Source organism: Macaca thibetana, chromosome X (genome assembly GCF_024542745.1).
Source record: "Macaca thibetana thibetana isolate TM-01 chromosome X, ASM2454274v1, whole genome shotgun sequence".
Lineage (NCBI taxonomy): Eukaryota > Metazoa > Chordata > Mammalia > Primates > Cercopithecidae > Macaca > Macaca thibetana.
Window position 1 is genome coordinate 131,752,594 of NC_065598.1, and position 23,627 is coordinate 131,776,220.

The 23,627-nt window shown below is 43.2% G+C and overlaps 1 protein-coding gene and 1 non-coding gene across 4 annotated transcripts; both read right to left on the reverse strand.

Annotated features, from left to right (window-relative positions):
- Positions 1 to 11,144: 11,144 nt before the first annotated feature.
- Positions 11,145 to 22,958, reverse strand: RBMX (RNA binding motif protein X-linked). Of its 3 annotated transcripts, none has more exons than XM_050776159.1 (10): positions 22,825 to 22,958; positions 21,561 to 21,685; positions 21,260 to 21,366; positions 20,203 to 20,374; positions 18,501 to 18,653; positions 17,498 to 17,612; positions 17,284 to 17,409; positions 17,114 to 17,196; positions 14,215 to 16,477; positions 11,145 to 12,378 (listed from the first exon to the last, which is right to left on the reverse strand). In XM_050776159.1, exons 2-9 carry the CDS (start codon positions 21,667 to 21,669, stop codon positions 16,167 to 16,169), a joined length of 1,176 nt encoding a protein of 391 aa, XP_050632116.1. In that variant the 5' UTR covers positions 21,670 to 21,685; positions 22,825 to 22,958; the 3' UTR covers positions 11,145 to 12,378; positions 14,215 to 16,166. The 3 variants fall into 3 exon arrangements, with proteins under 3 accessions (XP_050632116.1, XP_050632117.1, XP_050632118.1); XM_050776160.1 differs by having other exon boundaries at positions 14,215 to 14,299; positions 21,561 to 21,691; positions 22,833 to 22,955; XM_050776161.1 differs by having other exon boundaries at positions 21,561 to 21,691; positions 22,833 to 22,955.
- On the reverse strand, positions 21,442 to 21,513 carry LOC126947019 (small nucleolar RNA SNORD61). Its single transcript, XR_007722873.1, has one exon. It is a non-coding gene; the product is annotated as a small nucleolar RNA SNORD61 (small nucleolar RNA).
- Positions 22,959 to 23,627: the final 669 nt, after the last annotated feature.

Sequence of the window (23,627 nt, forward strand, 5' to 3'; positions counted from 1 at the left end):
AAACCTCCACTTACTCCTCCTTACTTTCAGGTGATAACTTTGCCTCTGAATAACTAGGAAAAAGAAACAATATTAAAAGTTTCCAAAAGTTTCCTGGCAAGGTACAGTGGCTCACGCCTATAATCTCAATACTTTTAATCTCAACACTTTGGGAGGCTGAGGCGGGCAGATCACTTGAGGTCAGGAGTACAAGACCAGCCTGGCCAACATGATGAAACCCTGTCTGTACTAAAAATATAAAAATTAGCTGGGCGTGGTCGTGGATGCCTATAATCAATCCCAGCTACTCAGGAGGCTGAGGCAGGAGAATCCCTTGAACCTTGGAGGCGGACTTTGCAGTGAGCCGAGATCCTACCACTGCACTGCACCCTGGGGGACAGAGGGAGACTCCGTCTCAAAAAAAAACCATAAAAGCTAAAGGAAGAGTATTACATCACACAGGCTTAGAACCCTCTGGATTGAAGGTTTAGTAAACCAAGTAAAATGCCAGGATTAACTAAGGTAAAAAATATATATACAAAATGGGTATTTTAGGAAGGATATTGTAATTAACAGTTATTGCCTTGTGACCAATTACCTAAGCAAGAGTTATAGTCTCTACCTGAATTTCTCCTTTTACTGTATCATACTCTTGTTTTCTCTTCTCCCAATATTTTATATAGAATGTTTAGGGATACATTTTAACATTTTCAGTTTATGTATTAGAAAATTTGGAGGTAAGATTACAGACATTCTACACTTGGAGTTGAATGCAACTATTCACAGAACTTTAGATTGTCTTTCTTCGGGGTGGCCGTAAGGCAGTACACTTGAAGATGTACGCAAAACAGTGTGTGTCCAGAGATATTTTTGGAAGAACAACTATGAGAAGTGAAGCATATTCATTTAACACATACTTGTTGAACTCCTACCATGTTCTAGGCATCACTTCAGGCTTTGGGGATGCAGGAATAAACAAAACAGGCAAAGATCCCTCATCTTAGGGAGATTATATTCTATCACGGGAAGACAAAAAGAAACAATGGGTATTTAAAAATCGGTACCTCGGCAGGTCGCGGTGGCTCACGCCTGTAATCCCAGCTCTTTGGGAGGCTGAGACAAGCAGATCATTTCAAGTCAGGAGTTCGAAACCAGCCTGTCCAACATGGGGAAACCTTGTCTCTACTAACACTAGAAAAATCAGCCAAGGCTGGGCGCGGTGGCTCAAGCCTGTAATCCCAGCACTTTGGGAGGCCGAGACGGGCGGATCACGAGGTCAGGAGATCGAGACCATCCTGGCTAACACGGTGAAACTCCGTCTCTACTAAAAAATACAAAAAACTAGCCGGGCGAAGTGGCGGGCGCCTGTGGTCCCAGCTACTCGGGAGGCTGAGGCAGGAGAATGGCGTGAACCCGGGAGGCGGAGCTTGCAGTGAGCTGAGATCCGGCCACCGCACTCCAGCCTGGGCGACAGAGCCAGACTCAGTCTCAAAAAAAAAAAAAAAAAAGAAAAATCAGCCAAGTGTGGTGGTGAGCGCCTGTTAATACCAGCTACTCAGGAGGCTGAGGCAGGAGAATCACTTGAGCCCAGGAGGCGAAGATTGCCATGAGCAGAGATCACACCACTGTACTCCTGCCTGAGCAACAGAGTGAGACCCTGTCTCAAAGGAAAACAAAAAAAAAAAAAGGGTGGTTAGGGAAGATGATCAGCAAGAGACTAGGAGTGATCAGTGGGGTAAAAGAAAAAGGAATTAGGCCGGGCACGGTGTCTCTCGCCTATAATCCCCGCACTCTGGGAGGCCAAGGTTACTGGATCACCTGAGGTCGGGAGGTCGAGACCAGCCTGGCCAACATGACAAAACCGCATCTCTACCAAAATTACAAAAAATTAGCTGGGGGTAGTGGCGGGTGCCTGTAGTCCCAGCTACTCAGGACAGTGAGGCAGGAGAATCACTTGAACCCGGCTGGCAGAGGTTGCAGTGAGCCGAGATCACGCCACTGCACTACCAGCCTGGGAAATAGAGTTAAGACTCCATCTCAAAAGGGAAAAAGAAAAATAAAAAGCGTATTATCCTAAAATTCAAAAAAAGATATTCTATCAGGGAAAAAGTGACTAATGGAACAAAATATGGAAGAGGAAAATTTGGATTGAATCTAACAATGTGCAGGTCACTGGTGACCTTGACAAGAGCAGTTTCAGTGGAATGATGAGAGTGAAAACTTGACTGAAATGAAATTAAACAGAATGTGGGAACAGGAATTGCAGGCAGCAGGCATGAGTGACTTTCAAGACATTTGGCCACAAAGGAGAATAAGGAACTGGGGTAGTATGTGGACAGCATAGTGTAATGCATAGTTATTGTTGATTTTACTGTCCCATATCCTTTCTACCTTCTCATGGTACATCAAGTTATCTTCGAGCATTTACTTCTCCCTCACTGTATACTTGCTTTGTGGGATCAACATCTGCATTCGAGCTGCAAGTACTGCTAGAGACAAATATATAAGCATGTTCAACTGGTGTCTCTATAAATTCATGATGCAAATCTCAAATGGGACTCAAAATTACCAAATACTTCTCCAGTTTGTTCGCTTTCTAACTTTTCAAATGACTGTCTCATTTATTCTCTCTCCTCAAATCTCTACTTTTCACTCCTCACTTTCAGCTGATAACTTTGCCTCTAAATAACCAGGAAAAAGAAACAGTATTAAAAGTTTCCTGGCAGGATGCAATGGCTCACACCTGTAATCTCAGCACTTTGGGAGGCTGAGGCGGGCGGATCGCTTGTGGTAAGGAGTACAAGCCCAGCCTGGCCAACATGGTGAAACCCCGTCTGTGCTAAAAATACAAAAATTAGCCAGGCATGGTGGCAGGCACCCATAATCCTGTCTACTTGGGAGGCTGAGGCAGGAAAATTGCTTGAACCTTGGAGGTGGAGGTTGTGGTGAACCGAGATCGTGCCACTGCACTACAGCCTGGGCAACAAGAGCAAGACTCAGTCTCAAACAAAAACAAAAACATAAAAACACATACAACAAAAGGACATACATTAAATGCATTAAAGTGATTGCCAGTGGTAGGTGAATGTATGGGAGTCGGAATGGGAAAGAAAAGTAAAAACAAAATGAGGACGGCTCTGTGTGTACTAATCAGAATACACCAAAATATTTGAGGAGTATGACGAACTCAGGAGACAAAGGAAGAAACTCAGCTTTATCCTGTCCTTGACAAGATGCTGATCTAACAAAGTGCTGGTTCCTTCCCCTCATTCTAGCCCTAAAGATGACACACAAGAAGAAAATTGATTAAAATAATAAAATCTAACACTTATGCAGCATTTACCATATGCCAGGAACTATTAACTCATTTATCTTAGCAGCCAATGATATAATTATTATTCCCATTTTATAGATGAGAAAACTAGCGAGGTTAAGCAACTTGCCCAAGGTCCCACAGCTGGTAATGCTGAAACTGGGATGTGAACTCAGTCTAGATAGAACAGAGAAACACCTAGAGACAGGGGAGGGCGAGTTTGGGGTAGGAACGAAGTCAGGTAAGGGTAGCCTAAAACGGAGGAGGGGGCTCCATGGACAGAGGAGAAGCTAGGGGTGAAATGTGTCATTGTGCCCTTTCTCCTGCAACATTGCACCAGAAAGATCATCTCCCACCTCATCACCACAGCAAGACAAAGAACATCTGTGCCAAGCCAGTGGGAGGTGGGTTCCATTTAGGCAGCACTGGAGCCCAGTTGAACAGGGGACCATATTACATGTGCAGGAACACAGGCCACCCTGAAAACTACACCTTCAGCTGGTCAATACAACCTATACTTTCAAGGCAAGAATTTGGCCATATGTTCCTTGAGGAATTCTTTCCAATAAAAAATCCCTGAAGAAATTGACATCAGGGTATCTCATTCTGTTTTCTGAGTACCTGTGACTGGGTAATTTATAAAGAATTGATTCCTTTTAGTTTTGCTTGCTGAGAAGTCCAAGGTCAAGGGGCCACATCTGGTGAGAGCCTCCTTGCTGGTGGGGACTCTGCAGAATCCAAAGCAGTGCAGGGTATCACATGGTGAAGAAGCTGAGTGTACTAGTTCAGGTATCTTCCTCTTCTCATAAAGCCACCAGTCCCACTCCCATGATAATCCATTAACCCATTAATCCATGAATCACTGGGAATTAAGTTTCAACATGGGCCAGGCACGGTGGCTCATGCCTGTAATCCCAGCACTTTGGATGGCCGAGGCAGGCAGATCACCTGAGGTCAGGAGTTCGAGATCAGCCTGGCCAACATGGTGAAACCCCATCTCCACTAAAAATACAAAAATTAGCTGGGCATGGTGGCGCCCACCTGTAATCCCAGCTACTTGGGAGGCTGCAGCAGGAGAATCGCTTGAACCTGGGAGGCAGAGGTTGCGGTGAGGCGAGATCACGCCATTGCACTCCAGCCTGGGCCACAAAAGTGAAACTCTATCTCAAAACAAAGTTTCACCATGGGTTTCGGAGGGAACATTCAAACCATAGCACAGGGGTTCACCAACAAACAGCATCCACAGTGAAGCTCAGTAAAAAAGCCCTCAGAGCTTATAAACATGTTAATCTCCTCTCTTCTTATAATCATGAACACAGAGCCAAAACTTTCCAATTATTTGAGGAAAGTCCCTAATAAGAAGTTTGAAGTAGAAAAAAACAGCAATAGTAACTTCAAAGAAAAAGAAATACACTCTGCAAGAAGAAAACTTTAGGACTTTAAGAGATTAATATCCTTAGAGAGCTTACTATAGAACTACAGTAATTAGGCCGGGCGCGGTGGCTCAAGCCTGTAATCCCAGCACTTTGGGAGGCCGAGACGGGCGGATCACGAGGTCGAGAGATCGAGACCATCCTGGCTAACACGGTGAAACCCCGTCTCTACTAAAAAATACAAAAAACTAGCCGGGCGTGGTGGCGGGCGCCTGTAGTCCCAGCTACTGGGGAGGCTGAGGCAGGAGAATGGCGTGAACCCGGGAGGCGGAGCTTGCAGTGAGCTGAGATCCGGCCACTGCACTCCAGCCTGGGCGACAGAGCGAGACTCCGTCTCAAAAAAAAAAAAAAAAAAAAAAAAAAAAGAACTACAGTAATCAGGCCGGGCACAGAGGCTCACGCCTGTAATCCCAGTACTTTAGGAAGCCAAGGCTGGTGGATCACCTGAGGTGAGCAGTTCGAGACTAGCCTGGCCAACACGGCAAAACCCCATCTCTACTAAAAATACAAAAATTAGGCATGATGGTGGGCGCCTGTAATCCCAGCTACTCGGGAAGCTGAGGCAGGAGAATCACTTGAATCGGGGAGACGGAGGTTGCAGTGAGCTGAGATCATGTCATTGCATTCCAGCCTGGGTGACAAGACCAAAACTATGTCTCAAAAAAAAAAAAAAAAAAAAATCCTACAGTAATCCAGATAAAAATAGACATAGACATTACCGATCAATTTTTTTAAGTACAGTAATGGACACAGGTATGTATGTTTCCTATTAAGATACTGAAGTACTGGAGGCTAGTCTTGTCAAAAAAAGATACTCAAATGCCTATCTGTATTTGAAAAAATCAATTTCAACACCTACCTCATACCCAAAAAAATTCAAAATGGATTACAGACATAACACAAAAGTTAAAACCACAAAACTTGTACAGGCATGGTGTCTCATGTATGTAATCTCAGCATGTTGGGAGGCCTAGGCAGGTGGATCCCCTGAGCCCAGGAGTTGAAGACCAGCCTAAGCAACATGGTGAAACCTTGTCATGAGGTTTTGAGACCTGGTCTACTTACAACACTTACAAAACTTCTAGAAGACAGGAAAAAATATTTATAACCAGGGAGTAGGCAATTTTGTTAGGTCACAGAAACCAAGAACCATTTTTGTTAAACTAGATTTCATTTGCTCATTGAAAAAAATAAAAAATAGGCAAGATAGACTGGGAGGGGAAATTCAAAACACATCTGACAATTTGTATCCAGAACACATGGAGAAATTCTGTAACGTTTTAAAAGCAGGCAACCCAATTTTTAAGACGGACAAAAGGCTTAGACACTTTGTGATAGTAGTTATGCCACATGGCTAACTAAGCACGTGAGAAACTGCCCACCTGCCTGGCCAACATGGCAAAACCCCATCTCTACTAAAAATACAAAAATTGCCGGGCACGGCGGCTTATGCCTGTAATGCCAGCACTTTGGGAGGCTGAGGCGGGTGGATCATGAGGTCAGAAGTTCGAGACCAGTCTGGCCAACATGGTGAAACCCCATCTCTACTAAAAATACAAAAATTAGCTGAGCGTGGTGGTACACGCCTGTAATCCCAGCTACTTAGTAGGCTGAGATAGGAAAATCACTTGAACCCAGGACGCAGAGGTTGCAGTGAGCTGAGAGCACGCCACTGCACTCCAGCCTGGGCAACAGAGCAAGACTCTATCTCAAAAAAAAAAAAAAAAAAAAGAAAAAATACAAAAATTACCCTGGCATATGGGCCGGAGATGGTGGCTCACGCCTGTAATTCCAGCACTTTGGGAGGCCGAGGCAGGTAGATCACGAGGTCAGGAGATCTAGACCATCCTAGCTAACACGGTGAAATCCCGTGTCTATTAAAAATACAAAAAATTAGCCAGGCATGCTGGCAGGCACCTGTAGTCCCAGGTACTCGGGAGGCTGAGGCAGGAGAATGGTGTGAACCTGGGAGGCAGAGCTTGCAGTGAGCCGAGATCATGCCACTGCACTCCAGCCTGGGCCAACAGAGTGAGACTCTGTCTCTATATAAATAAATTAAATTAAATTAAATTAGCCCGGCATAGTGGTGGATGCCTGTAATCCCAGCTACTCGGGAGGCTGCAGGAGAATTGCTTGAACCCAGGAGGTGGAGGTTATAGTGAGCCGAGATTGCACCACTGCACTCCAGCCTGGGTGACAGAGCAAGACTGTTTCAAAAACAAAAAAACAAAATGTCCCAGTATGAAGTACAATGTGAGACATTGGAGTAGATCCTGGAATGGAGAGAAGACAGCAGAAAATATGTGAAATCTAAAGTCTGTTTTTTCTTTAAGACATGGTCTCACTGTCACCCAAGCTGGAGTGCAGTGGCATCATCTCGGCTCACTGCAGTCTCAACTTCCTGTGCTCAGGCCATCCTCCCATCTCAGGTTCCTGATACCACACCCAGCTAATTTTTGTATTCTTTTGTAGAGTTGGGTCTCACTATGTTCTCCAGGCTGGTCACCTGGGCTCAGGTGATTGCCTACCTTGGCCTCCCAAAATGCTGGGATGACAGACACGAGACATCACACCCAATCTAGTCTGGAGTTTAATGGTAACATACCAACATTAGTCTCTTAGTTGATAAACACCATAGTTACGTAAGATATTAAAATTACGGGAAATTGGGTAGTGCATATACGAAAACTCTATACTTTACAACTTCTGAAAATTTAAAATTATCCCCAAATAAAGCTTTTTTTAAAAAGTGCTCAGCATCATTAGTCATCAGGGAAATGTGAATTAAAATCACAATACTACTCCACCCACCAGAATGGTTAAAATGAAGCTGATCAACAGCAGCACATGTTGTTAAGGATGTTACGGAGCAACCAGAATTCTCACAAATTGCGAATGAGGCCATGCACGGTGGCTCATGCCTGTACTCCTAGCCCTTTGGGAGGCCAAGGAGGGTGGATCACCTGATATCAGAGACCAAACTGGCCAACATGGCGAAACCTCATCTCTACTAAAAATACAAAAATTAGCTGGGTGTGGTGGCAGGTGCCTGTAATCCCAACTACTTGGGAGACTGAAGCAGGAGAATCATTTGAACCCAGGAGGCAGAGGTTGCAGTGAGCCAAGATCGTGCCACTGCACTCCAGCCCGGGTGAGAGACTCCCTCTCAAATGAAAAAAAAAAAAAAAAAATGCTACTGACGGCATAAAATGGTACAACCACTTTGGGAAAACATTGGTAGTTTCTTAAAAATTAAACATACACCAGGTCCTTAAAAAATGTCATTTTGGGCCGGGCGCGGTGGCTCAAGCCTGTAATCCCAGCACTTTGGGAGGCCGAGACGGGCGGATCACGAGGTCAGGATATCGAGACCATCCTGGCTAACATGGTGAAACCCCATCTCTACTAAAAAAAAAAAAAAAACAAAAAACAAAAAACTAGCCGGGCGAGGTGGCGGGCGCCTGTAGTCCCTGTTACTCGGGAGGCTGAGGCAGGAGAATGGCGAAAACCTGGGAGGCGGAGCTTGCAGTGAGCTGAGATCCGGCCACTGCACTCCAGCCTGGGCTACAGAGCGAGACTCCGTCTCAAAAAAAAAAAAAAAAAAAAAGAGTCATTTTGGTTGGTCAACATCATTTTGTTGAGGAAAAAAAAAAAAATCAACTCCTGGCTGGGACCACTATGTGGAGTTTAATACATCCTTTCTGTGTATGCATGGGCTTTCTCTCTGGGTACTAGGTTTCCTCCCATATCCCAAAGGTATACTTGCAAGTCTGAATGGTTCCAATCTGACTGAATGTGGGTGTGAGCATGCCCTGCAATGGGACGGTCTCCTGGCCATGATCAGTTACCATGTTGACCTTCAGCTGGCTAGATAGGTTCTAGTTTCTTGAGACTCTGAACTGAAACAACTGGGTGAGTAACTATATAGCTTTTCAATTTTTCTTAAATTGAACTGGGCAAATAATTATATAGCTTTTCAACTTTTCTACTTTTCTTAAATGCATGCACAGCTCACGTTTATTTCAGTGTTTAGTATTAGATGTGTTTTGGCTTTTATTTGGTGCCAGGTGCAGTGGCTCACACACCTGTAATCTCAGCACTTTGGGAGGCGGAGGAAGGATTGCAAAGCTCAAGACCAGCCTGGGCAACAAAGGGAGACTCCCCGTCTCTACAAAACAAAAAAACCAAGCCAGGCATGGTAGCACACGCCTGTAGTCCCAGCTACTTGGGAGGTTGAGGTGGGAGGATTGCTTGAGTCCGGGAGGTCAAGGCTGCAGTAAGTCATAATGGTACTACACGCCAGCCTGGGCAACAGAGTATGATGTCTCAAAAAAAAGTCTGACGTTTCTAACTACAAATATGCTGTAGGAACTTAATTCTTGTGTTAATTAGCCTATGGTAAAATTGGTTTATTAAATTTTCCAAGAACCCTTCAATAAATCTTCAACAATGTTGAAGATTACTGTATTATCTACCCTGTCACTTCATGAATTCCACTCAAGATATTTATCCAAACGAAACTGTTACGTCCAAGACTCGTACAATACTCAAAGAATTTGTAACAGCCAAAAATTGGAACTAGCCCAGATGTCCATCAATAGTCACGTCATACACTGCAATTCTACTCCACAATAAAATATACATGCAACTATGTGGATGAATCTCAAAAACATTCTGTAAGCAGCTAGACATAAATTACATCAACAGAATTTACATAATCAAAATATGCAAAAAAACATCTTATGATGGAAACCAGGTCAGTGTTTGTTGCTGGTGTTGGGAGGTGGTCTACTGACTGAGAACGGGCACACACAACTTTCTGGAGCAATGTTCTGTGTCTTGATGTGCTAAGCATTTCTCAAAACTGATCAAACTGTACATGAGATCAGTGCATTTCACCATATACTTTTTTTTTTTTTAAGTGCTACTCATTCCTCAGTGGATAAGCCACAAATTCACCATAAGGACTAAACTTTAACACCAGATACTGAGGAGGCATGGATTAATAACTCACACATCATTGGCTAAGTGTTTCCAAAATATTACTTCGGAAAAAATGCCTAGCGATCTCTCAAAAATGTACATCTATCCTGATTCAGCAATTCTGCACCCGTTGTCATCTCAGTAATTACAAAAACTAGTATAAGAACATTTATAGCAACTTTATGAATGAAAGCCAAAAACAGGTTTCCATGAATGGGAAAGCATACTACACTCATACTTGGCAATATGGAACTACTGATGTATACATGGCTAAAACTCTAGTATTTGGAGATGATGGTAATTATCTTGATAGGGTACACATTTCTCACAGTTCATAAAACGGTACACTTAATACAATTTCAGATTTAAATGCTATTTTAAAAATCGATTCAAGTTGAACTCATTGATAGGAAAGTTCAAGTTATTTTTCAGGAATTATATTGACATGTACAACATAAAGTACTGATGGGATGGGTAATGTTTTCCTGGAACAATAGGTATAGAGTTGGCTAGGCGCGGTGGCTCACACCTGTAATCCCAGCACTTTGGGAGGCCGAGGTGGGCAGATCACTTGAGGTCAGGAGGTTCAAAACCAGGCTGGCCAACGTGATGAAAACCCTGTCTATATTAAAATGCAAAATAAGCTGGGTATGGTGGCACATGCCTGTAATCCCAGCTACCTGGGAGGCTGAGGTAGGACAATCGCTTGAACCCAGGACACAGAGGTTGCAGTGATCTGAGATGGCGCCACTGCACTCCAGCCCAGGGGACAGAGCGAGACTCCATCTCATTAATAAACCCCCAAAAAACAATAGGTGTAGAGCTGAGGCTATTTACAGAATGACAATACTTAGGGCTTTCTCTCCCATCTTAAAGCTTAGCTGCATCTTTCTCCACGTGATGAGTTCTGTTCAACTGACTACATAACCCAAATGCAATGTCCAGTTTTAGATGCAAACGAACATCAACTAATCAAATATATACAGGACACTAGGTAAAGAAACTGAAAACTACAAATTCATAAACATATTATCATATGTTTCGCTTAACCCAAAGCATTTAGAATCCACAGCCACAACTGAGTAGCTGCTGACCTGTTTATCCCGAAGAGTTAAGCAGGAATTAAATAAAAACACTACAGTTGATTCCTGGTTTATTTAGCCTCTGCTTCTTAGGTGTGTGATTGTGCTTCCACTTAACTTTTACAATGAGGATTGAAGTTATCTACATTCCGCCCGAAGCTTACTCTCAAAAAAAAAGGGAGGCCTAGTCACATGAACAGCCTCAATGACTCTGGACATTCCCATGCAAAACTGATTAAGTGTCATCAATGCAACAGAGCTAGTGTTTGGGGGAGGCGGATATGGGAAAAACACTTAAAAACATAAACCCCTGATTTCTTAAAAGTAAAAAAAAGCCCCTTACCACAAAAAAGATGCCATGTTAAAGTTTTATTAAGTTTCAATACAAAACATTCCAAAAAGTGAAAAGTGATCTATAATACCCAAGGTTCTATGTTCAACTACCAGTTAAACAAGGAAAACATTTTCTGTATCGTTTTACAACCAGTATAAACCCAGAAGAATCAAGATCCGATTCTTTTTCCACACGTCTGCTAGGTCAGTAAACTATTTATCAAACAGGTATCTGGTCATTTTAACATACTCCTTGCTTTGAACTTAATATTCCTATTTGGTACAATCTCTATATCCTATACTATCTTAAAGATATCTAAATACCTTAAATATTTAGGATATCTCAAGAGCCAAAAGGTCCTCACAGAAGCTGTAACTCAAGTAATCATAAGAGTATAGAAGGTTTGGGCTGAGACAACTATGGAAGTGCAAAAACCACATAAATTTGGTCATTAACCTTGGGGTCTGTGATTAGTAGTAGGTTGTCAAATGAGAGTTAAAAACGTGGTACTATCCCCAGTTGCAAATGTTCCAAACAAGACAGTGCCATAACTACACGACAAAAAAAAAAAAAAAAATCATAGAAGTTGGGTTAGTTCCTCTAATCTAACAACTCAAGTCTGTTTCCTTTGAGAGCATTATACTATTGGCTCTAGTCTCCAAACCAATAAACTAAAACTTGTTTCCAAGACTGGGAGGTAAAGTAGGCTTATAAAATACAGCAGAACAAAGCCAAGTGGCCTACATGTTTCCAGTGTGCTTACCATCTTAGCATGGTTACTTTCCAGATGTCAATCATAAGTTTTATTCTACAACTAAACTGTTTGTGGATAAGTCACCACCAAAAAATGTTTCACTTTCTGACAGACACTTCACTAAATAGAGCTACCATCTATATCCATCATTTTTATAATTCAACTTAAGTTCTAAATTGAAGAGTTGTCCCCGTGACTTTAGCTAAACAAAATGAAAGCCAAAGCTGTAAAATTTATGTAAAGAACCACAAGAACTTCCTGACTACCTCCACTTACCAATTTCCTTAATTACTTCCCCTTTTCCATTTGGCCAATTACTTGCTTTAAGTAACTACCACTCGCTCCCTAGTTATGAGTGTTAATCAATACTGATGCCTTCCTCAGATCCACAGGAACCCCTGAAGGCAAAATCTATTGCCTGCACCAAACCAATTCTGACAGCACTGCTTATGCAACTGTAGTGACTTATTGACAATCAGCCGCCTTCTGCTTCAACAACTCTGTAAAATGAAAAACACATGGGATCCTGTTACATAGTATTTGTTTTACTGTGAAGTACTTCCCCCCAAACTATCATTTAAATGTATTTTTTGTTGTTTTAGCTAAAAATAAAATTGCTTTAAAAAGCAAGCTCTGGGCAGGCGCAGTGGCTGACGCCTGTAATCCCAACACTGGGAAGCCGAGACAGGCAGATCACTCAAGGTCAGGAGTTCGAGACCAGCCTGGCCAACATAGTGAAACCCTGTCTCTACAAAAAGTACAAAGATTAGCCGGGAACGGTGGTGCACACCCATAGTCCCAGCTACTTGGGAATCTGAGAGGCAGGAGAATCGCTTGAACCTGGGCGGCGCTGAGTTGAGATCATGCCACAGGGAGAAGCCATCTCAAAAAAAAAAAAAAAAAAAAAGGAAAGCCGGATGCAGTGACTCACGCCTATAATCTCAGCACACTGGGAGACCGAGGCAGGCAGATCACCTGAGGTTAGGGGTTCAAGACCAGCCTGGCCAACAGTGAAACCCCATCTCTACTAAAAATACAAAAAAATAGCCGGGCACAGTGGCAGGCACCTGTAATCCCAGCTACCTGGAAAGCCGAGGCAGGAAAATCACTTGAACCTAGGAAGCAGATTGCAGTGAGCTGAGATCACGCCACTGAACTCTAGCCTGGGCAACAAGTGCAAAACTGCCTCAGAAAGGAAAAAAAAAGAACACGCAAGCTTTAAAAATCAACCACAGGCGGCTGAGCTTGGTAGCTCACGCCTGTAATCCCAGCACTTTGGGAGGCGAGGCAGGCAGATCACAAGGTCAGGAGATCGAGACCATCCTGCCTAACACGGTAAAACCGCGTCTCTACTAAAAATACAAAAAAATTAGCCGGGCGTGGCAGCGTGCACCTGTAGTCCCAGCTGCTGGGGAGGCTGAGGCAGGTGAATGACGTGAACCCAGGAGGCAGAGCTTGCAGTGAGCTGAGATCACGCCACTGCACTCCAGCCTGGGCAACAGAGCAAGACTCCGTCTCAAGAAAAAAAAAAAAAAATTGGTAACATTAAAATTACATACTATGTCATCATTATGTCAAAATTATGTTAATCAAACAGGGAACTTGCAGCCACAGTTGCATCATTAACTCCACATTTAGTCAATTTGTATTGTGGCTGTGCAAATGAGCAGGCACTAACTAGTAACAATGAGAGTATATCCTTTTACAAAATGCACTGAGTAAACTTTTTTTCTCCTCTTCTTGAGACAGGGTCTTGCTCTGTCACCCAGGCTGGAGTGCAATGGCGTGACCTCGGCTCACTGCAACCTCTGCCTCCGGGGTTCAAGCAATTCTCCTGCCTCAGCCTCCCGAGTGGCTGGAATTACAGGCGAATGCCACCACTCTCCGTTTTGTTTTTTTTTTTTTTTTAGTAGAGATGAGGTTTCACCATGTTTGCCAGACTGGTTTCTAACTCCTGACCTCGTGGTCTGCCCGCCTTGGCCTCCCAAAGTCCTGGGATTAAAGGCATGAGCCACGGCGCCCAGCCAAGCAAACTTCTTACGTGTGTACTTCCTGTTGAGAATGCTTGCATATGAAGAGCTATTAGCAAACTTTATGAGTTCAAAAGTAGCTAAGAATAATCGCATGAATGAGCCACACTCATTAAAATGTAACCTCACTCTATATTCACCATGAAATGTGCAGATATTACACATTCAAGCACTTAATTTCATCAATTCCAAGCACTATTTTTACAGATGAAATGAGAACCACAGTAACTTGCCAATGTCACAGCTAAACTAAGTGGTAGTTACACAGCATTTAAACCTTCAAAGGCCACTGCTTTCAACACTTACCTTAGCATTTGATTTCTCTTACTGCCAGCTTTATCTACTGTGAATCAATCAGCACTCCACGACCATAATGAGCATAATCATCAACCTGCAAAAGTTAAATAAATGAAAACTAGTTATCTCTCTTAAGGAAATTCTTTAAAACTTGCCTATTACTGCCCTCTTTTCCAGAGAGAAAAGGCAAGTTCAGACTTGCAGCTTAATATATTTCATGTTCTACTACTTCTCTTAAGTGGTGGAAGATTCACTGGCTCGGGATGGACTGGAATGGCTTAAATGGTTAAGTTGCATGGCTTATGGATTGTCATTCTGTTCCAATGGTGCACTGCCACGTTAAATCCATAAGTTGAACGAACAAAACTTATTTGAAGGAATAAGTGCAGTATAAGGATTTTTAGTTGGAGGTCTTCAAGTTTACTATATTCAAGAGCATCTTTTTCAACTTCATGGCTGGACCTGGGTCATGCTGCCTCAGGTTTTGCTTTTTAAAGACCACTTGCAATAGATTTTCTCCATACAGTGTAGTTTCATAGAACTAAAAACAAGTCAGGCATCCAACTAAATGTCAAGTTTGCAATGGCTTACAGGGGTAAAAAGGGGGACCCCAAACTTAAGCCATTTCCTATATTGACTAAAAGACTAATTTGAAAAAAATGTTAAAACATATGAAGCATGTTTAAAGGTCTTCATCAAAAATGGACTTTGAAAAAAATACCCCCTCCCAAGCCCCAGATCGCCATTGGTAAACAACAGCTTTATTAATAAAGCCTTTAAGTGTCATACATGCTTAAAAAAAAAAAAAAAGAATCCAAGTGTTGAATTTGGAAGACTTCTAATATGCTATTGAATATTTCTTTTCTCCAAAAGTTTTTTTAATCTAGAAGGCATTTCCATTGCCTTGAGGTACAGTATGTTTCACTGTACTATGAGGAAGGTAAGTGTTCAATTTCGACTTAGACGGAAAAACTAGTTTGCTTTGCTTACCATCTTTGCTGTTTCACAGGCATTTGATGCTTTAAATCTGATGTGGAATGCTGATAGATTCACTTTTTAGAAGTCATAAGCCTTTAGGAAGTTGGAGATAACTTCATTGCTTATCTATTTTCTCCTTTGCAATCAAGCTGTTCCTTTAAAAGTGAGACACTACAGAGTTGCAAAAATTTGAAACAGTAAGAGCAAGCACCTTTGCAGCTTCATGGTTGGTTTTGGCCAAACTTTTTATTTAGTATTCTGTAGTTGTTTAACACACACTTAAATGGTCTTACTGGGGGAGGGGAAAGGGGAGGTTCTTGCAGATTCCCAAGGAAATGTGAGAAAGGCAAAATGGCCAGCATTATCCATTTGCTTTTTTGGGTTTACTGGGTGAATAGCACTTTCCTTACACAGGCATGTGATTTCAGGTTTTTCATACTGAGAACATTGAGATTTCAGTTGGAAGACACCCTGAAATCTTATAAGTAGCATACCCCAACCACCCTCTAGTAGCTAGCTTGTTTGTATAGGTAGAATGATTCATCTCTCCATTTTAGATGGCTAGATGTTCTGTGGAAGATCTTAGAATTGCTTGCCTCATTTACTGGGAAAAATCAAGATAGGAAGTGGCCTTTAGGGATACTTTTACTTGGAAAGTTGCAACACTAGTACAAGTCTTAACACATTTAACATTTGCTTGTTGAAAAGCAATGTCATAAAGTCAAATAAAATTAAACATGTTTTACTTTTTGCCTCACAAGAACATTTGCTTGTTGAAAAGCGATGTCATAAAGTCAAATAAAATTAAACATGTTTTACTTTTTGCCTCACAAGAACATAAAAATTATGGAGGGAAACTTAACAGGGCATTTAAAAAATGTAACACAATTTTTCCTTTTAGTAGTCCTTGGGTAGTTATGACAGAATAGTTTCCACTTTTTGTTTCTTTGAACTGGGATTTTGGTCCAAAGTTTTGTTTGTTTCTAGTATCTGCTTCTGCCTCCCCCTCTATCAGATCGGCTTCCTCCACGGCCACCACCTCTTGGTGCTCCGCGGCTTGAACTGCTGTAGGAATCACGTGGAGGAGGGTACCCCCTTTCCATAGAAGGGGGAAGCCCTCTGTCTTGTCTGCCAACCCGATCACGACCACTTGAGTAGAGATCACTTCGGCTGCTTGAGTAACTGTCTCGACTTCCACCATATCCGTCACGTGAGCTGCTGTAATCATCATAGCGACTGCTTCCACCATAAGATGGCGGGGGCCCTCGTGTAGGTGGAGCACTACGTGAGTTACCTGCAGGGTCAATGGTCAGGTAATATGGCAACACTATAAATTGTATATATACAACATTTTAAATCTGAATTTACAGAATTCTTGTATTAAAAGTTTACTTTCTCAACTGGGTGGGAGGTTTTAAACTCTGCCATTGCTGGCCATAACAGGGATTTGCTCATCTGCTGAGATATGGAAATGGATTCATTTTAATGTTTGTTTGAAAAGACTGAAGACGGTGTGTATTTCAAGAGGATATTCCAGAGAGCTTGTTATTTTATAGTAGACACTCAGCCACTTTCCAGTGATAAGTTGCAATTTTGAACTGTAGAACTTGCCTTCATATTGCAATGGTAAATATTTGATCTTGTTAATAAAATTTTTAAATTGTATTTTCACTGTTGGGGGAAAACACATAAGGCTGCCAATTTAAGCAAGCAAAATCCCCTCCAAAGCAAGCAAACAGCCTCAAAAGAAACTTAGAAAAACAAAAAAAAAGCCCCTCACAAAACTAGGAAAAGCCCAGCTGATAAAGTTACCCCTTTAAAAGCAAGCAAACATCCCTTTAAAAAGCAAGCACCACGCAGCCTAAAAAACTGGCTCACGAACCTAAAAACTCAAGCTGGTGATACTCAAGACCCTTAACCAGTATCTTACCATAACTCTCATATGAATCTCTGTAGGAACCTCCACTTGGATGATCTGAATAGTCACGATCACGACCATATCCATCTCTATCGCTAAATTAAAGAGAAACCTTTAAGTCCCAGAGCATCAACTTTTATAGCAACTTTTCTTACATGCAAGCCACAGAAGCAGTCACTTACCTATAGCCTCTTGATGGATAGTCATCACGTGAACTGGAATGACCATAATCACGGTAAGTATAATCTCGTGGTGGTGGTGCATAATCTCTAGTATCACGAGAACTTGGGTAATCTCTGCTTGAATAGCTACAAACACAAAAGTTTTGGTTCATGCTTTTGATGAGCTTTCCTTCAACCTTAATTATTAATTTAAAAAGCTGCAATTTTCTATTACCTGTCTTTAGTAGAATACCCATCATCTCTTGGGGACAAATAAACATCTCTACGAGAGGGCAGTGGCTCCCTTCGAGGTGGACCTCCGTAACTATCTCTTCCACGTGATACAGGAGCTTAAGGAAAATTACATCACTTTTTTTAAACACAGTCAGAGAAGTTAAAACGTGAACTTACATTCAGGCTATGAAAACGAGACTGACTTCAAAGATGACATTACGGAGGCTAGATCATCTCATTTTTTCTAGAATTTCCGATTCACATTTTAAATTTTTTTCAGTGCTAATTCCATTTATCTAGATCACCTAGAACACATGACCAAAAGTTTTTTTTTTTTTTTTTGAGACGGAGTCTCGCTCTGTCACCCAGGCTGGAGTGCAGTCCTGTGATCTCGGCTCACTGCAACCTCCGCCTTCTGGGTTCGAGTGATTCTCCTGCCTCAGTCTCCAGAGTAGCTGGGATTACAGGCACCCGCCACCGTGCCCGGCTAATTTTTGTATTTTTAGTAGAAACAGAGTTTTACCATGTTGGCCAGACTAGCGTCAAACTCCGGGCCTCGTGATCCGCCCACCTCAGCCTCCCAAAGTGCCAACATTACAGGTGTGAGCCACCGCGCCCAGACTCCACGAATAAAGCTAGGGGGGTGTGTGTGTGTGTGTGTTTTGAGACGGAGTCTCTCTGTTGCCAGGCTGGAGTGCAGTGGCATCATCTCGGTTCCCTGCAACCTCCGCCTCCCAGGTTCCAGCAATTCTCCCGCCTCAGCCTCCCAAGTAGCGGGGATTACAGGCACCCACCCTATGCCCAGCTAATTTTTGTATTTTTTTAGTAGAGACAGGGTTTCACCACGTTGGCCAGGATAGTCTCAATCTCTTGCCTTGGCCTCCCAAAATGCTAGGATTACAGGCATGAGACACCACGCCCAGCCAATTAAACTTTTAAGCATCATTCACCTCTCAATTCTTTGTTACAGTAGTAGCACAGATTGTCATACATGGAACATTTACCTCTCCCTCCCATTCCACTGCTACTGCGAACTGGTCCTGAAGGTGCAGATCTCTTGGGAGGAGGACCCCCACTTCTTGGTGGTGGTCCTCTTTTTACTGGGAGTGGTCCCCTGGAAGAACTCATGTTAAAATTCATGGAATATCCACCGTCATCTACATCAAGAATAAAAAAGAAAAATATTACTACTCACAAGAATCAAGAAAGATATGAGAGTTTTTTTTTGATACGGAGTCTCGCTCTGTCGCCCAGGCTGGAGTGCAGTGGCGGGATCTCAGCTCACTGTAACCTCCGCCTCCTGGGTTCAAGCAATTCTCCTGCCTTAGCCTCCCGAGTAGCTGGGATTACAGGTGTGCGCCACCATGCCCAGGTAATTTCTTGTATTTTTTTTTTAGCAGATACAGGATTTCACCATGCTGGCCAGGCTGGTCTCGAACTTGACCTTGTGATCCTCCTGCCTCGGCCTCCCAAAGTGCTGGGATTGCAGGCGTGAACCACCAAACTCGGCCACTACAAAATTTCCTTTGCTTCATGAAGAATATGACCATTAGGCCGGGCACAATGGCTCAGGCCTGTAATCCCAGCACTTTGAGCGGCCGAGGCAGGCAGATCACCTGAGACCAGGAGTTCAAGACCAGCGTAACATGGTGAAATCCTGTCTCTACTAAAACTACAAAAATCCAGGTGTGGTGGTGCATGCCTGTAATCCCAGCTACTCGGGAGGCGGAGGCAGGACAATCACTTAAACCTGGGAGGCAGAGGTTGCTGTGAGCCAAGATCGTGCCACTGCACTCCAGCCTGCGCAACAAGAGCTAAACTCTGTCTCCCAAAAACAAACGAACGAACAAAAATGACCATTATTAATGTGGCTAGTCTAGTTTCACTTGTACTTGATGGAACATGCAGTGCAGTTATATAGACTGGGGAAGTAAGAACTGAAGGTAGTCTTAAACTTTTTTTTTTGAGGAGTCTCACTCTGTTCCCCCAGGCTGGAGAGTACAGTGACATGATCTCGGCTCACTGCAACCTCCGCCTCCCGAGTTCAAGTGATTCTTCTGCCTCAGCCTCCTGAGTAGCTGGGATTATAAGCGCCCACCACCATGCCCAGCTAACTTTAAAAAATAAAAATGGGCTGGGCGCAGTGGCTCAAGCCTGTAATCCCAGCACTTTGGGAGGCTGAGGCGGGTGGATCACGAGGTCAGGAGATCGAGACTAACACGGTGGAACCCCGTTTCTACTAAAAAATACAAAAAACTGGCCGGGCAAGTGGCGAGCGCCTGTGGTCCCAGCTACTCAGGAGGCTGAGGCAGGAGAATGGCGTAAACCCGGGAGGTGGAGCTTGCAGTAAGCTGAGATCCCGCCACTGCACTCCAGCCTAGGTGAAAGAGCGAGACTCCATCTCAAAATAAATAAATAAATAAAAGAAAAATGATTTCATTTTCATGTCCAACACCTTGGCTTATCAATTTTTAAATGCCTTTCCTACAGAGTAAACTACTTGGACAAGAAGTAACACTGTCCACGGTTTAACACTATAATCTCACATGCTTCCCATGCTTTCAACTGGCAATCACTTTGATAGATGAACAAGTGTTGTCAATTTCAAAAGTTGGCACCTTTCCTCAAGGTACCAAAGCATCCATTTGGTGGGAGCTTGCAGTCCCTAACTTACACACCAAACCCGAGGTCTACGCAAGTTATTACCCATGTGTCCTCCCCGTGAGGGAGGTCCCCTGGTTCCTCCACTTCCTCCTCTTCCACCTCTAAGACCTCTTGGAGGGCCTCTACTTCTTGGAGGTGGAGGCGGTCCACGTCTACCACTTTCAAATGATGGTTTGGTGGCTTGTTCCACTTTGATGGCTTTTCCATCTAATGACTAAAAAAAAAAGATATGGTTAAATCAAGATTTAAACAATTTGCACATCTACTATGCACTAAGACACTAACGGGTCCTTCAAAATACAGTTATGGATAAGTGTTGCTCACTAATTAGTCTAAGAAAAAACACTGCAAATATAGCCAGTTAAATGGGGCTTTTCCACTTAAAATTCTTAATACTTGAAAATGATACTGATGATCTGGATTGAAACATAACGTGAATCCACTGCATTACTGTATGGTAAAATTTAAAACAAGGCCAAGTAGGTATCAGTTTGTTATCAAAACTAAAAGCCAAGTTATCAAAATATGGTTTATGGATCTCAAGACAAAATGTATCATGTTGGCTAGGTGCAGTGGCTCACACCTGTAATCCCAGTACTTTGGGAGGCTGAGGCGGGTGGATCACCTGAAATCAGGAGTTTGTGACCAGCCTGGCCAAAATGGTGAAACCCCGTCTCTACCAAAAATACAAAATTATCCGGGTGTGGTCGCGCGTGCCTGTAATCCCAGCTACTCGGGAGGCTGAGGCAGAATAATCATTTAGAAGTCGGGAGGCAGAGGTTGCAGTGGGCAGATCACACCATTGCACTCCAGCCTAGGTGACAGAGGGAGACTACCAAAAAAAAAAAAAAGGTATCACGTAATGTCATAATTATTCTGAACCGAGAGAATGTTAACAGCGTAAGATATAACTCACTACCAGATTTGGGTCTGCAATTACAGAATACTCTTTGGAACGGGATCACAAACAGGATGAGTCCCAGACAGGTATATACTGAAAAACGACGAAAACTCAAAAGCTGCCCTAGACCAGACTTGGGCAACTATGTTATGTTATGCACTGTTAACAGGTTATCATCCATTGGGTAGACAATCTCACCTTTCCATTCATGTCTCTGGCTGCATCCTTAGCGTCTGCTGGGCTTTCAAAGGTGACAAAAGCAAATCCTCTTGATTTGTTGGTTTCCCGGTCTTTCATCAAGAGTACTAAAAAGTAGTTTTCAGAAAATTAAAGTGTTACCCCAGTTCAAATGAAATAACCAAAGTAAATGTGTAAACAGAAAGCTCAGAACTTCTTAGAGGACAAAATACATTATCATGTCAGACAATCAATGCAATCAAATTCATCATAGCTTATATTTTAATTATCATAGCCCAGCCTGTACTGCCAGACAACTCACCTTCCACTATGCGTCCATATTTGCCAAATACTGCTTCAAGAGCTTTCTCATTTGTTTCCGTATTAAGCCCACCAATGAAGAGCTTTCCTGGGCGATCTGCTTCAACCATTTTTTCTTTTTTGCCGGTGAGTCTGTTGAAAAGGAATAGTATTACCTCACTGCAAAAAGTTCCTCAAGTTTATTGGACACTTTTACTTTGGCACATTTTTCATATTTTCCACTAAAACCATTGTTTCTTAATAACTAAAGAAAAGGATAACAAGCTAAGCCTCAGTCACAGTAGGAAGCAATCTGAATTAAGTAGATTAGTAACACGGCAATTTACATAAAACTGGTTAAAAGGGCCAGTTTAACTCTTACCACTACCCTTGATCACCCATAGCTGTTCTTAAGCAACAGCTGCTTAACATCTGAAAAACCAACTTCTAGTTCTAGTTCTGTTGCCTTTGAAAGATTCAATTACTCATCACGCCCTTCCTAACGATGGGGTTTTAAAAGACTCCCAAGGTCACAGGCCAGGCACAGGACCTTAACACCAAGCCCTCTTCCAACGTCCTCTTTTCCTATTTAGAATTCCCTACTAAATCCAAGGAGAAATGTGAAGTTTGAGCCAAGTTATGCCGCCTCTTCTCCACCGGCCCCCGCCCTACCTAAAATTCTACTATCCAGTCAAAAAGATAAAAACAAATTGTCAACCTCGTTTCCTATTAAGTAACGGAACGCGGACGCACACACTAACACTCGACACTCCGTGACTGCAGCGGAACCTAATTAAAACTCGTCATTAAAAACCGCGTGTAAAAGACAAAATGGCGACACTTGGATTCAACCCAGAACCACTGACACTGGTCAGGGGACTAACTTTTACCACCAACATTGGCTGGGAACATTCAGAGGGCTTCTTCTCCGGGGCCGCCAATGAATACGTAGCCCGCAGCCCGCATGGAAGTCCACATGCCCATCATTAGCGCCAGCGCCATACCAATGCAGGTATCGCGGTGGTGCGGTCGCTCCTCGCCCCGCTCCAGCCTACAAAGCCCCGACCTCCGCTACCAACTCCCGCAGGCGGCAGCCAAACTTTCTCGAGAGGCATACAACCAAACGGGCCCCCTCATTTGTTTTCCCTCGACCCCTTCTGCTTTATTTAAATAGGTCGGAACCTTTGGGTTCTTAAAATGGCGCCCGCCACCCCCATCTCCAGGGAGATATAATCCCCAGTCCTAACACGGCGGGAGTGTCACGAAAAACGGACTGAGGAAAGGAGACACGTACCGGAGGGGTGACAATGGGTTCAAGCTCCAACGAGCTCGCCGACACGGGCCTCCGAGCAGCTCAGCACCAGTGGCGGCTGCTCGGTCGGAGGACCAAACCGCGAAGCCGCTAGCACTACTGCGCAACGAGGGCGAACAAAGGAGACAGCAAACTTTATACTGCCCGGGAACGAGGCTGAAGGACCCGGATGGAAACGGAGCTTAGAATTTGAAACGCAAAGGGAGGGGGGAAGTAGTTCCCAGTCTCCCCATTGGCTGCCTCCTCTGTCACTCACTCTTCTCTCCTCCCTTTTTCCCGGGCCCTCCGTGTTGGGTCGGCGGACCTTTCTAACCGTTTTCCCTACCCCCACCCGTTCTTTACAAACGCGCTTTTTTTGCTTTGCTCTAAAATGGTGCACAGGCTTCATTTAATAAAGAACTGAAATTATTGAGCGCCTAGTGGGCCGGGCACGATGCAAAACTTTACTTTTACTTTTCCATTAACTCTTCTAATTGTCAAAATGTGATAAGGGAAGATACTCCTACTATACCAATTTTGCAGGAACGGAAAACAAAGAAGTTTTGGCAATATAATATATTTTCAAAAATTGTCTTTAACAAGTGTTTTTAGTGGGTGTGGGCATTTCTAATAAATACATGTAAATTTCAGATGAGTAAAAAACATACAAAACAGCATGCAGATAGTTAATTCACATAGAACAATTACTGAGCACCCTGTAAATAGTGGGCTCTGGGCTAGGCCAGGAAGATAAAACCCCAGGAAAAGACAAGAGTCAGGCCTGTGGGTAAGGGTGCC

Coding starts and splice junctions, on each gene's coding strand:
- RBMX (XM_050776159.1), bottom strand. CDS start 21,669: ATGGTTGAAGCAGATCGCCCAGGAAAGCTCTTCATTGGTGGGCTTAAT. Junction 17,410..17,497: donor GGGTATTCTACTAAAGACAG/GTAATAGAAAAT, acceptor TTGTGTTTGTAG/CTATTCAAGCAGAGATTACC. Junction 17,197..17,283: donor TATCCATCAAGAGGCTATAG/GTAAGTGACTGC, acceptor TCTTTAATTTAG/CGATAGAGATGGATATGGTC.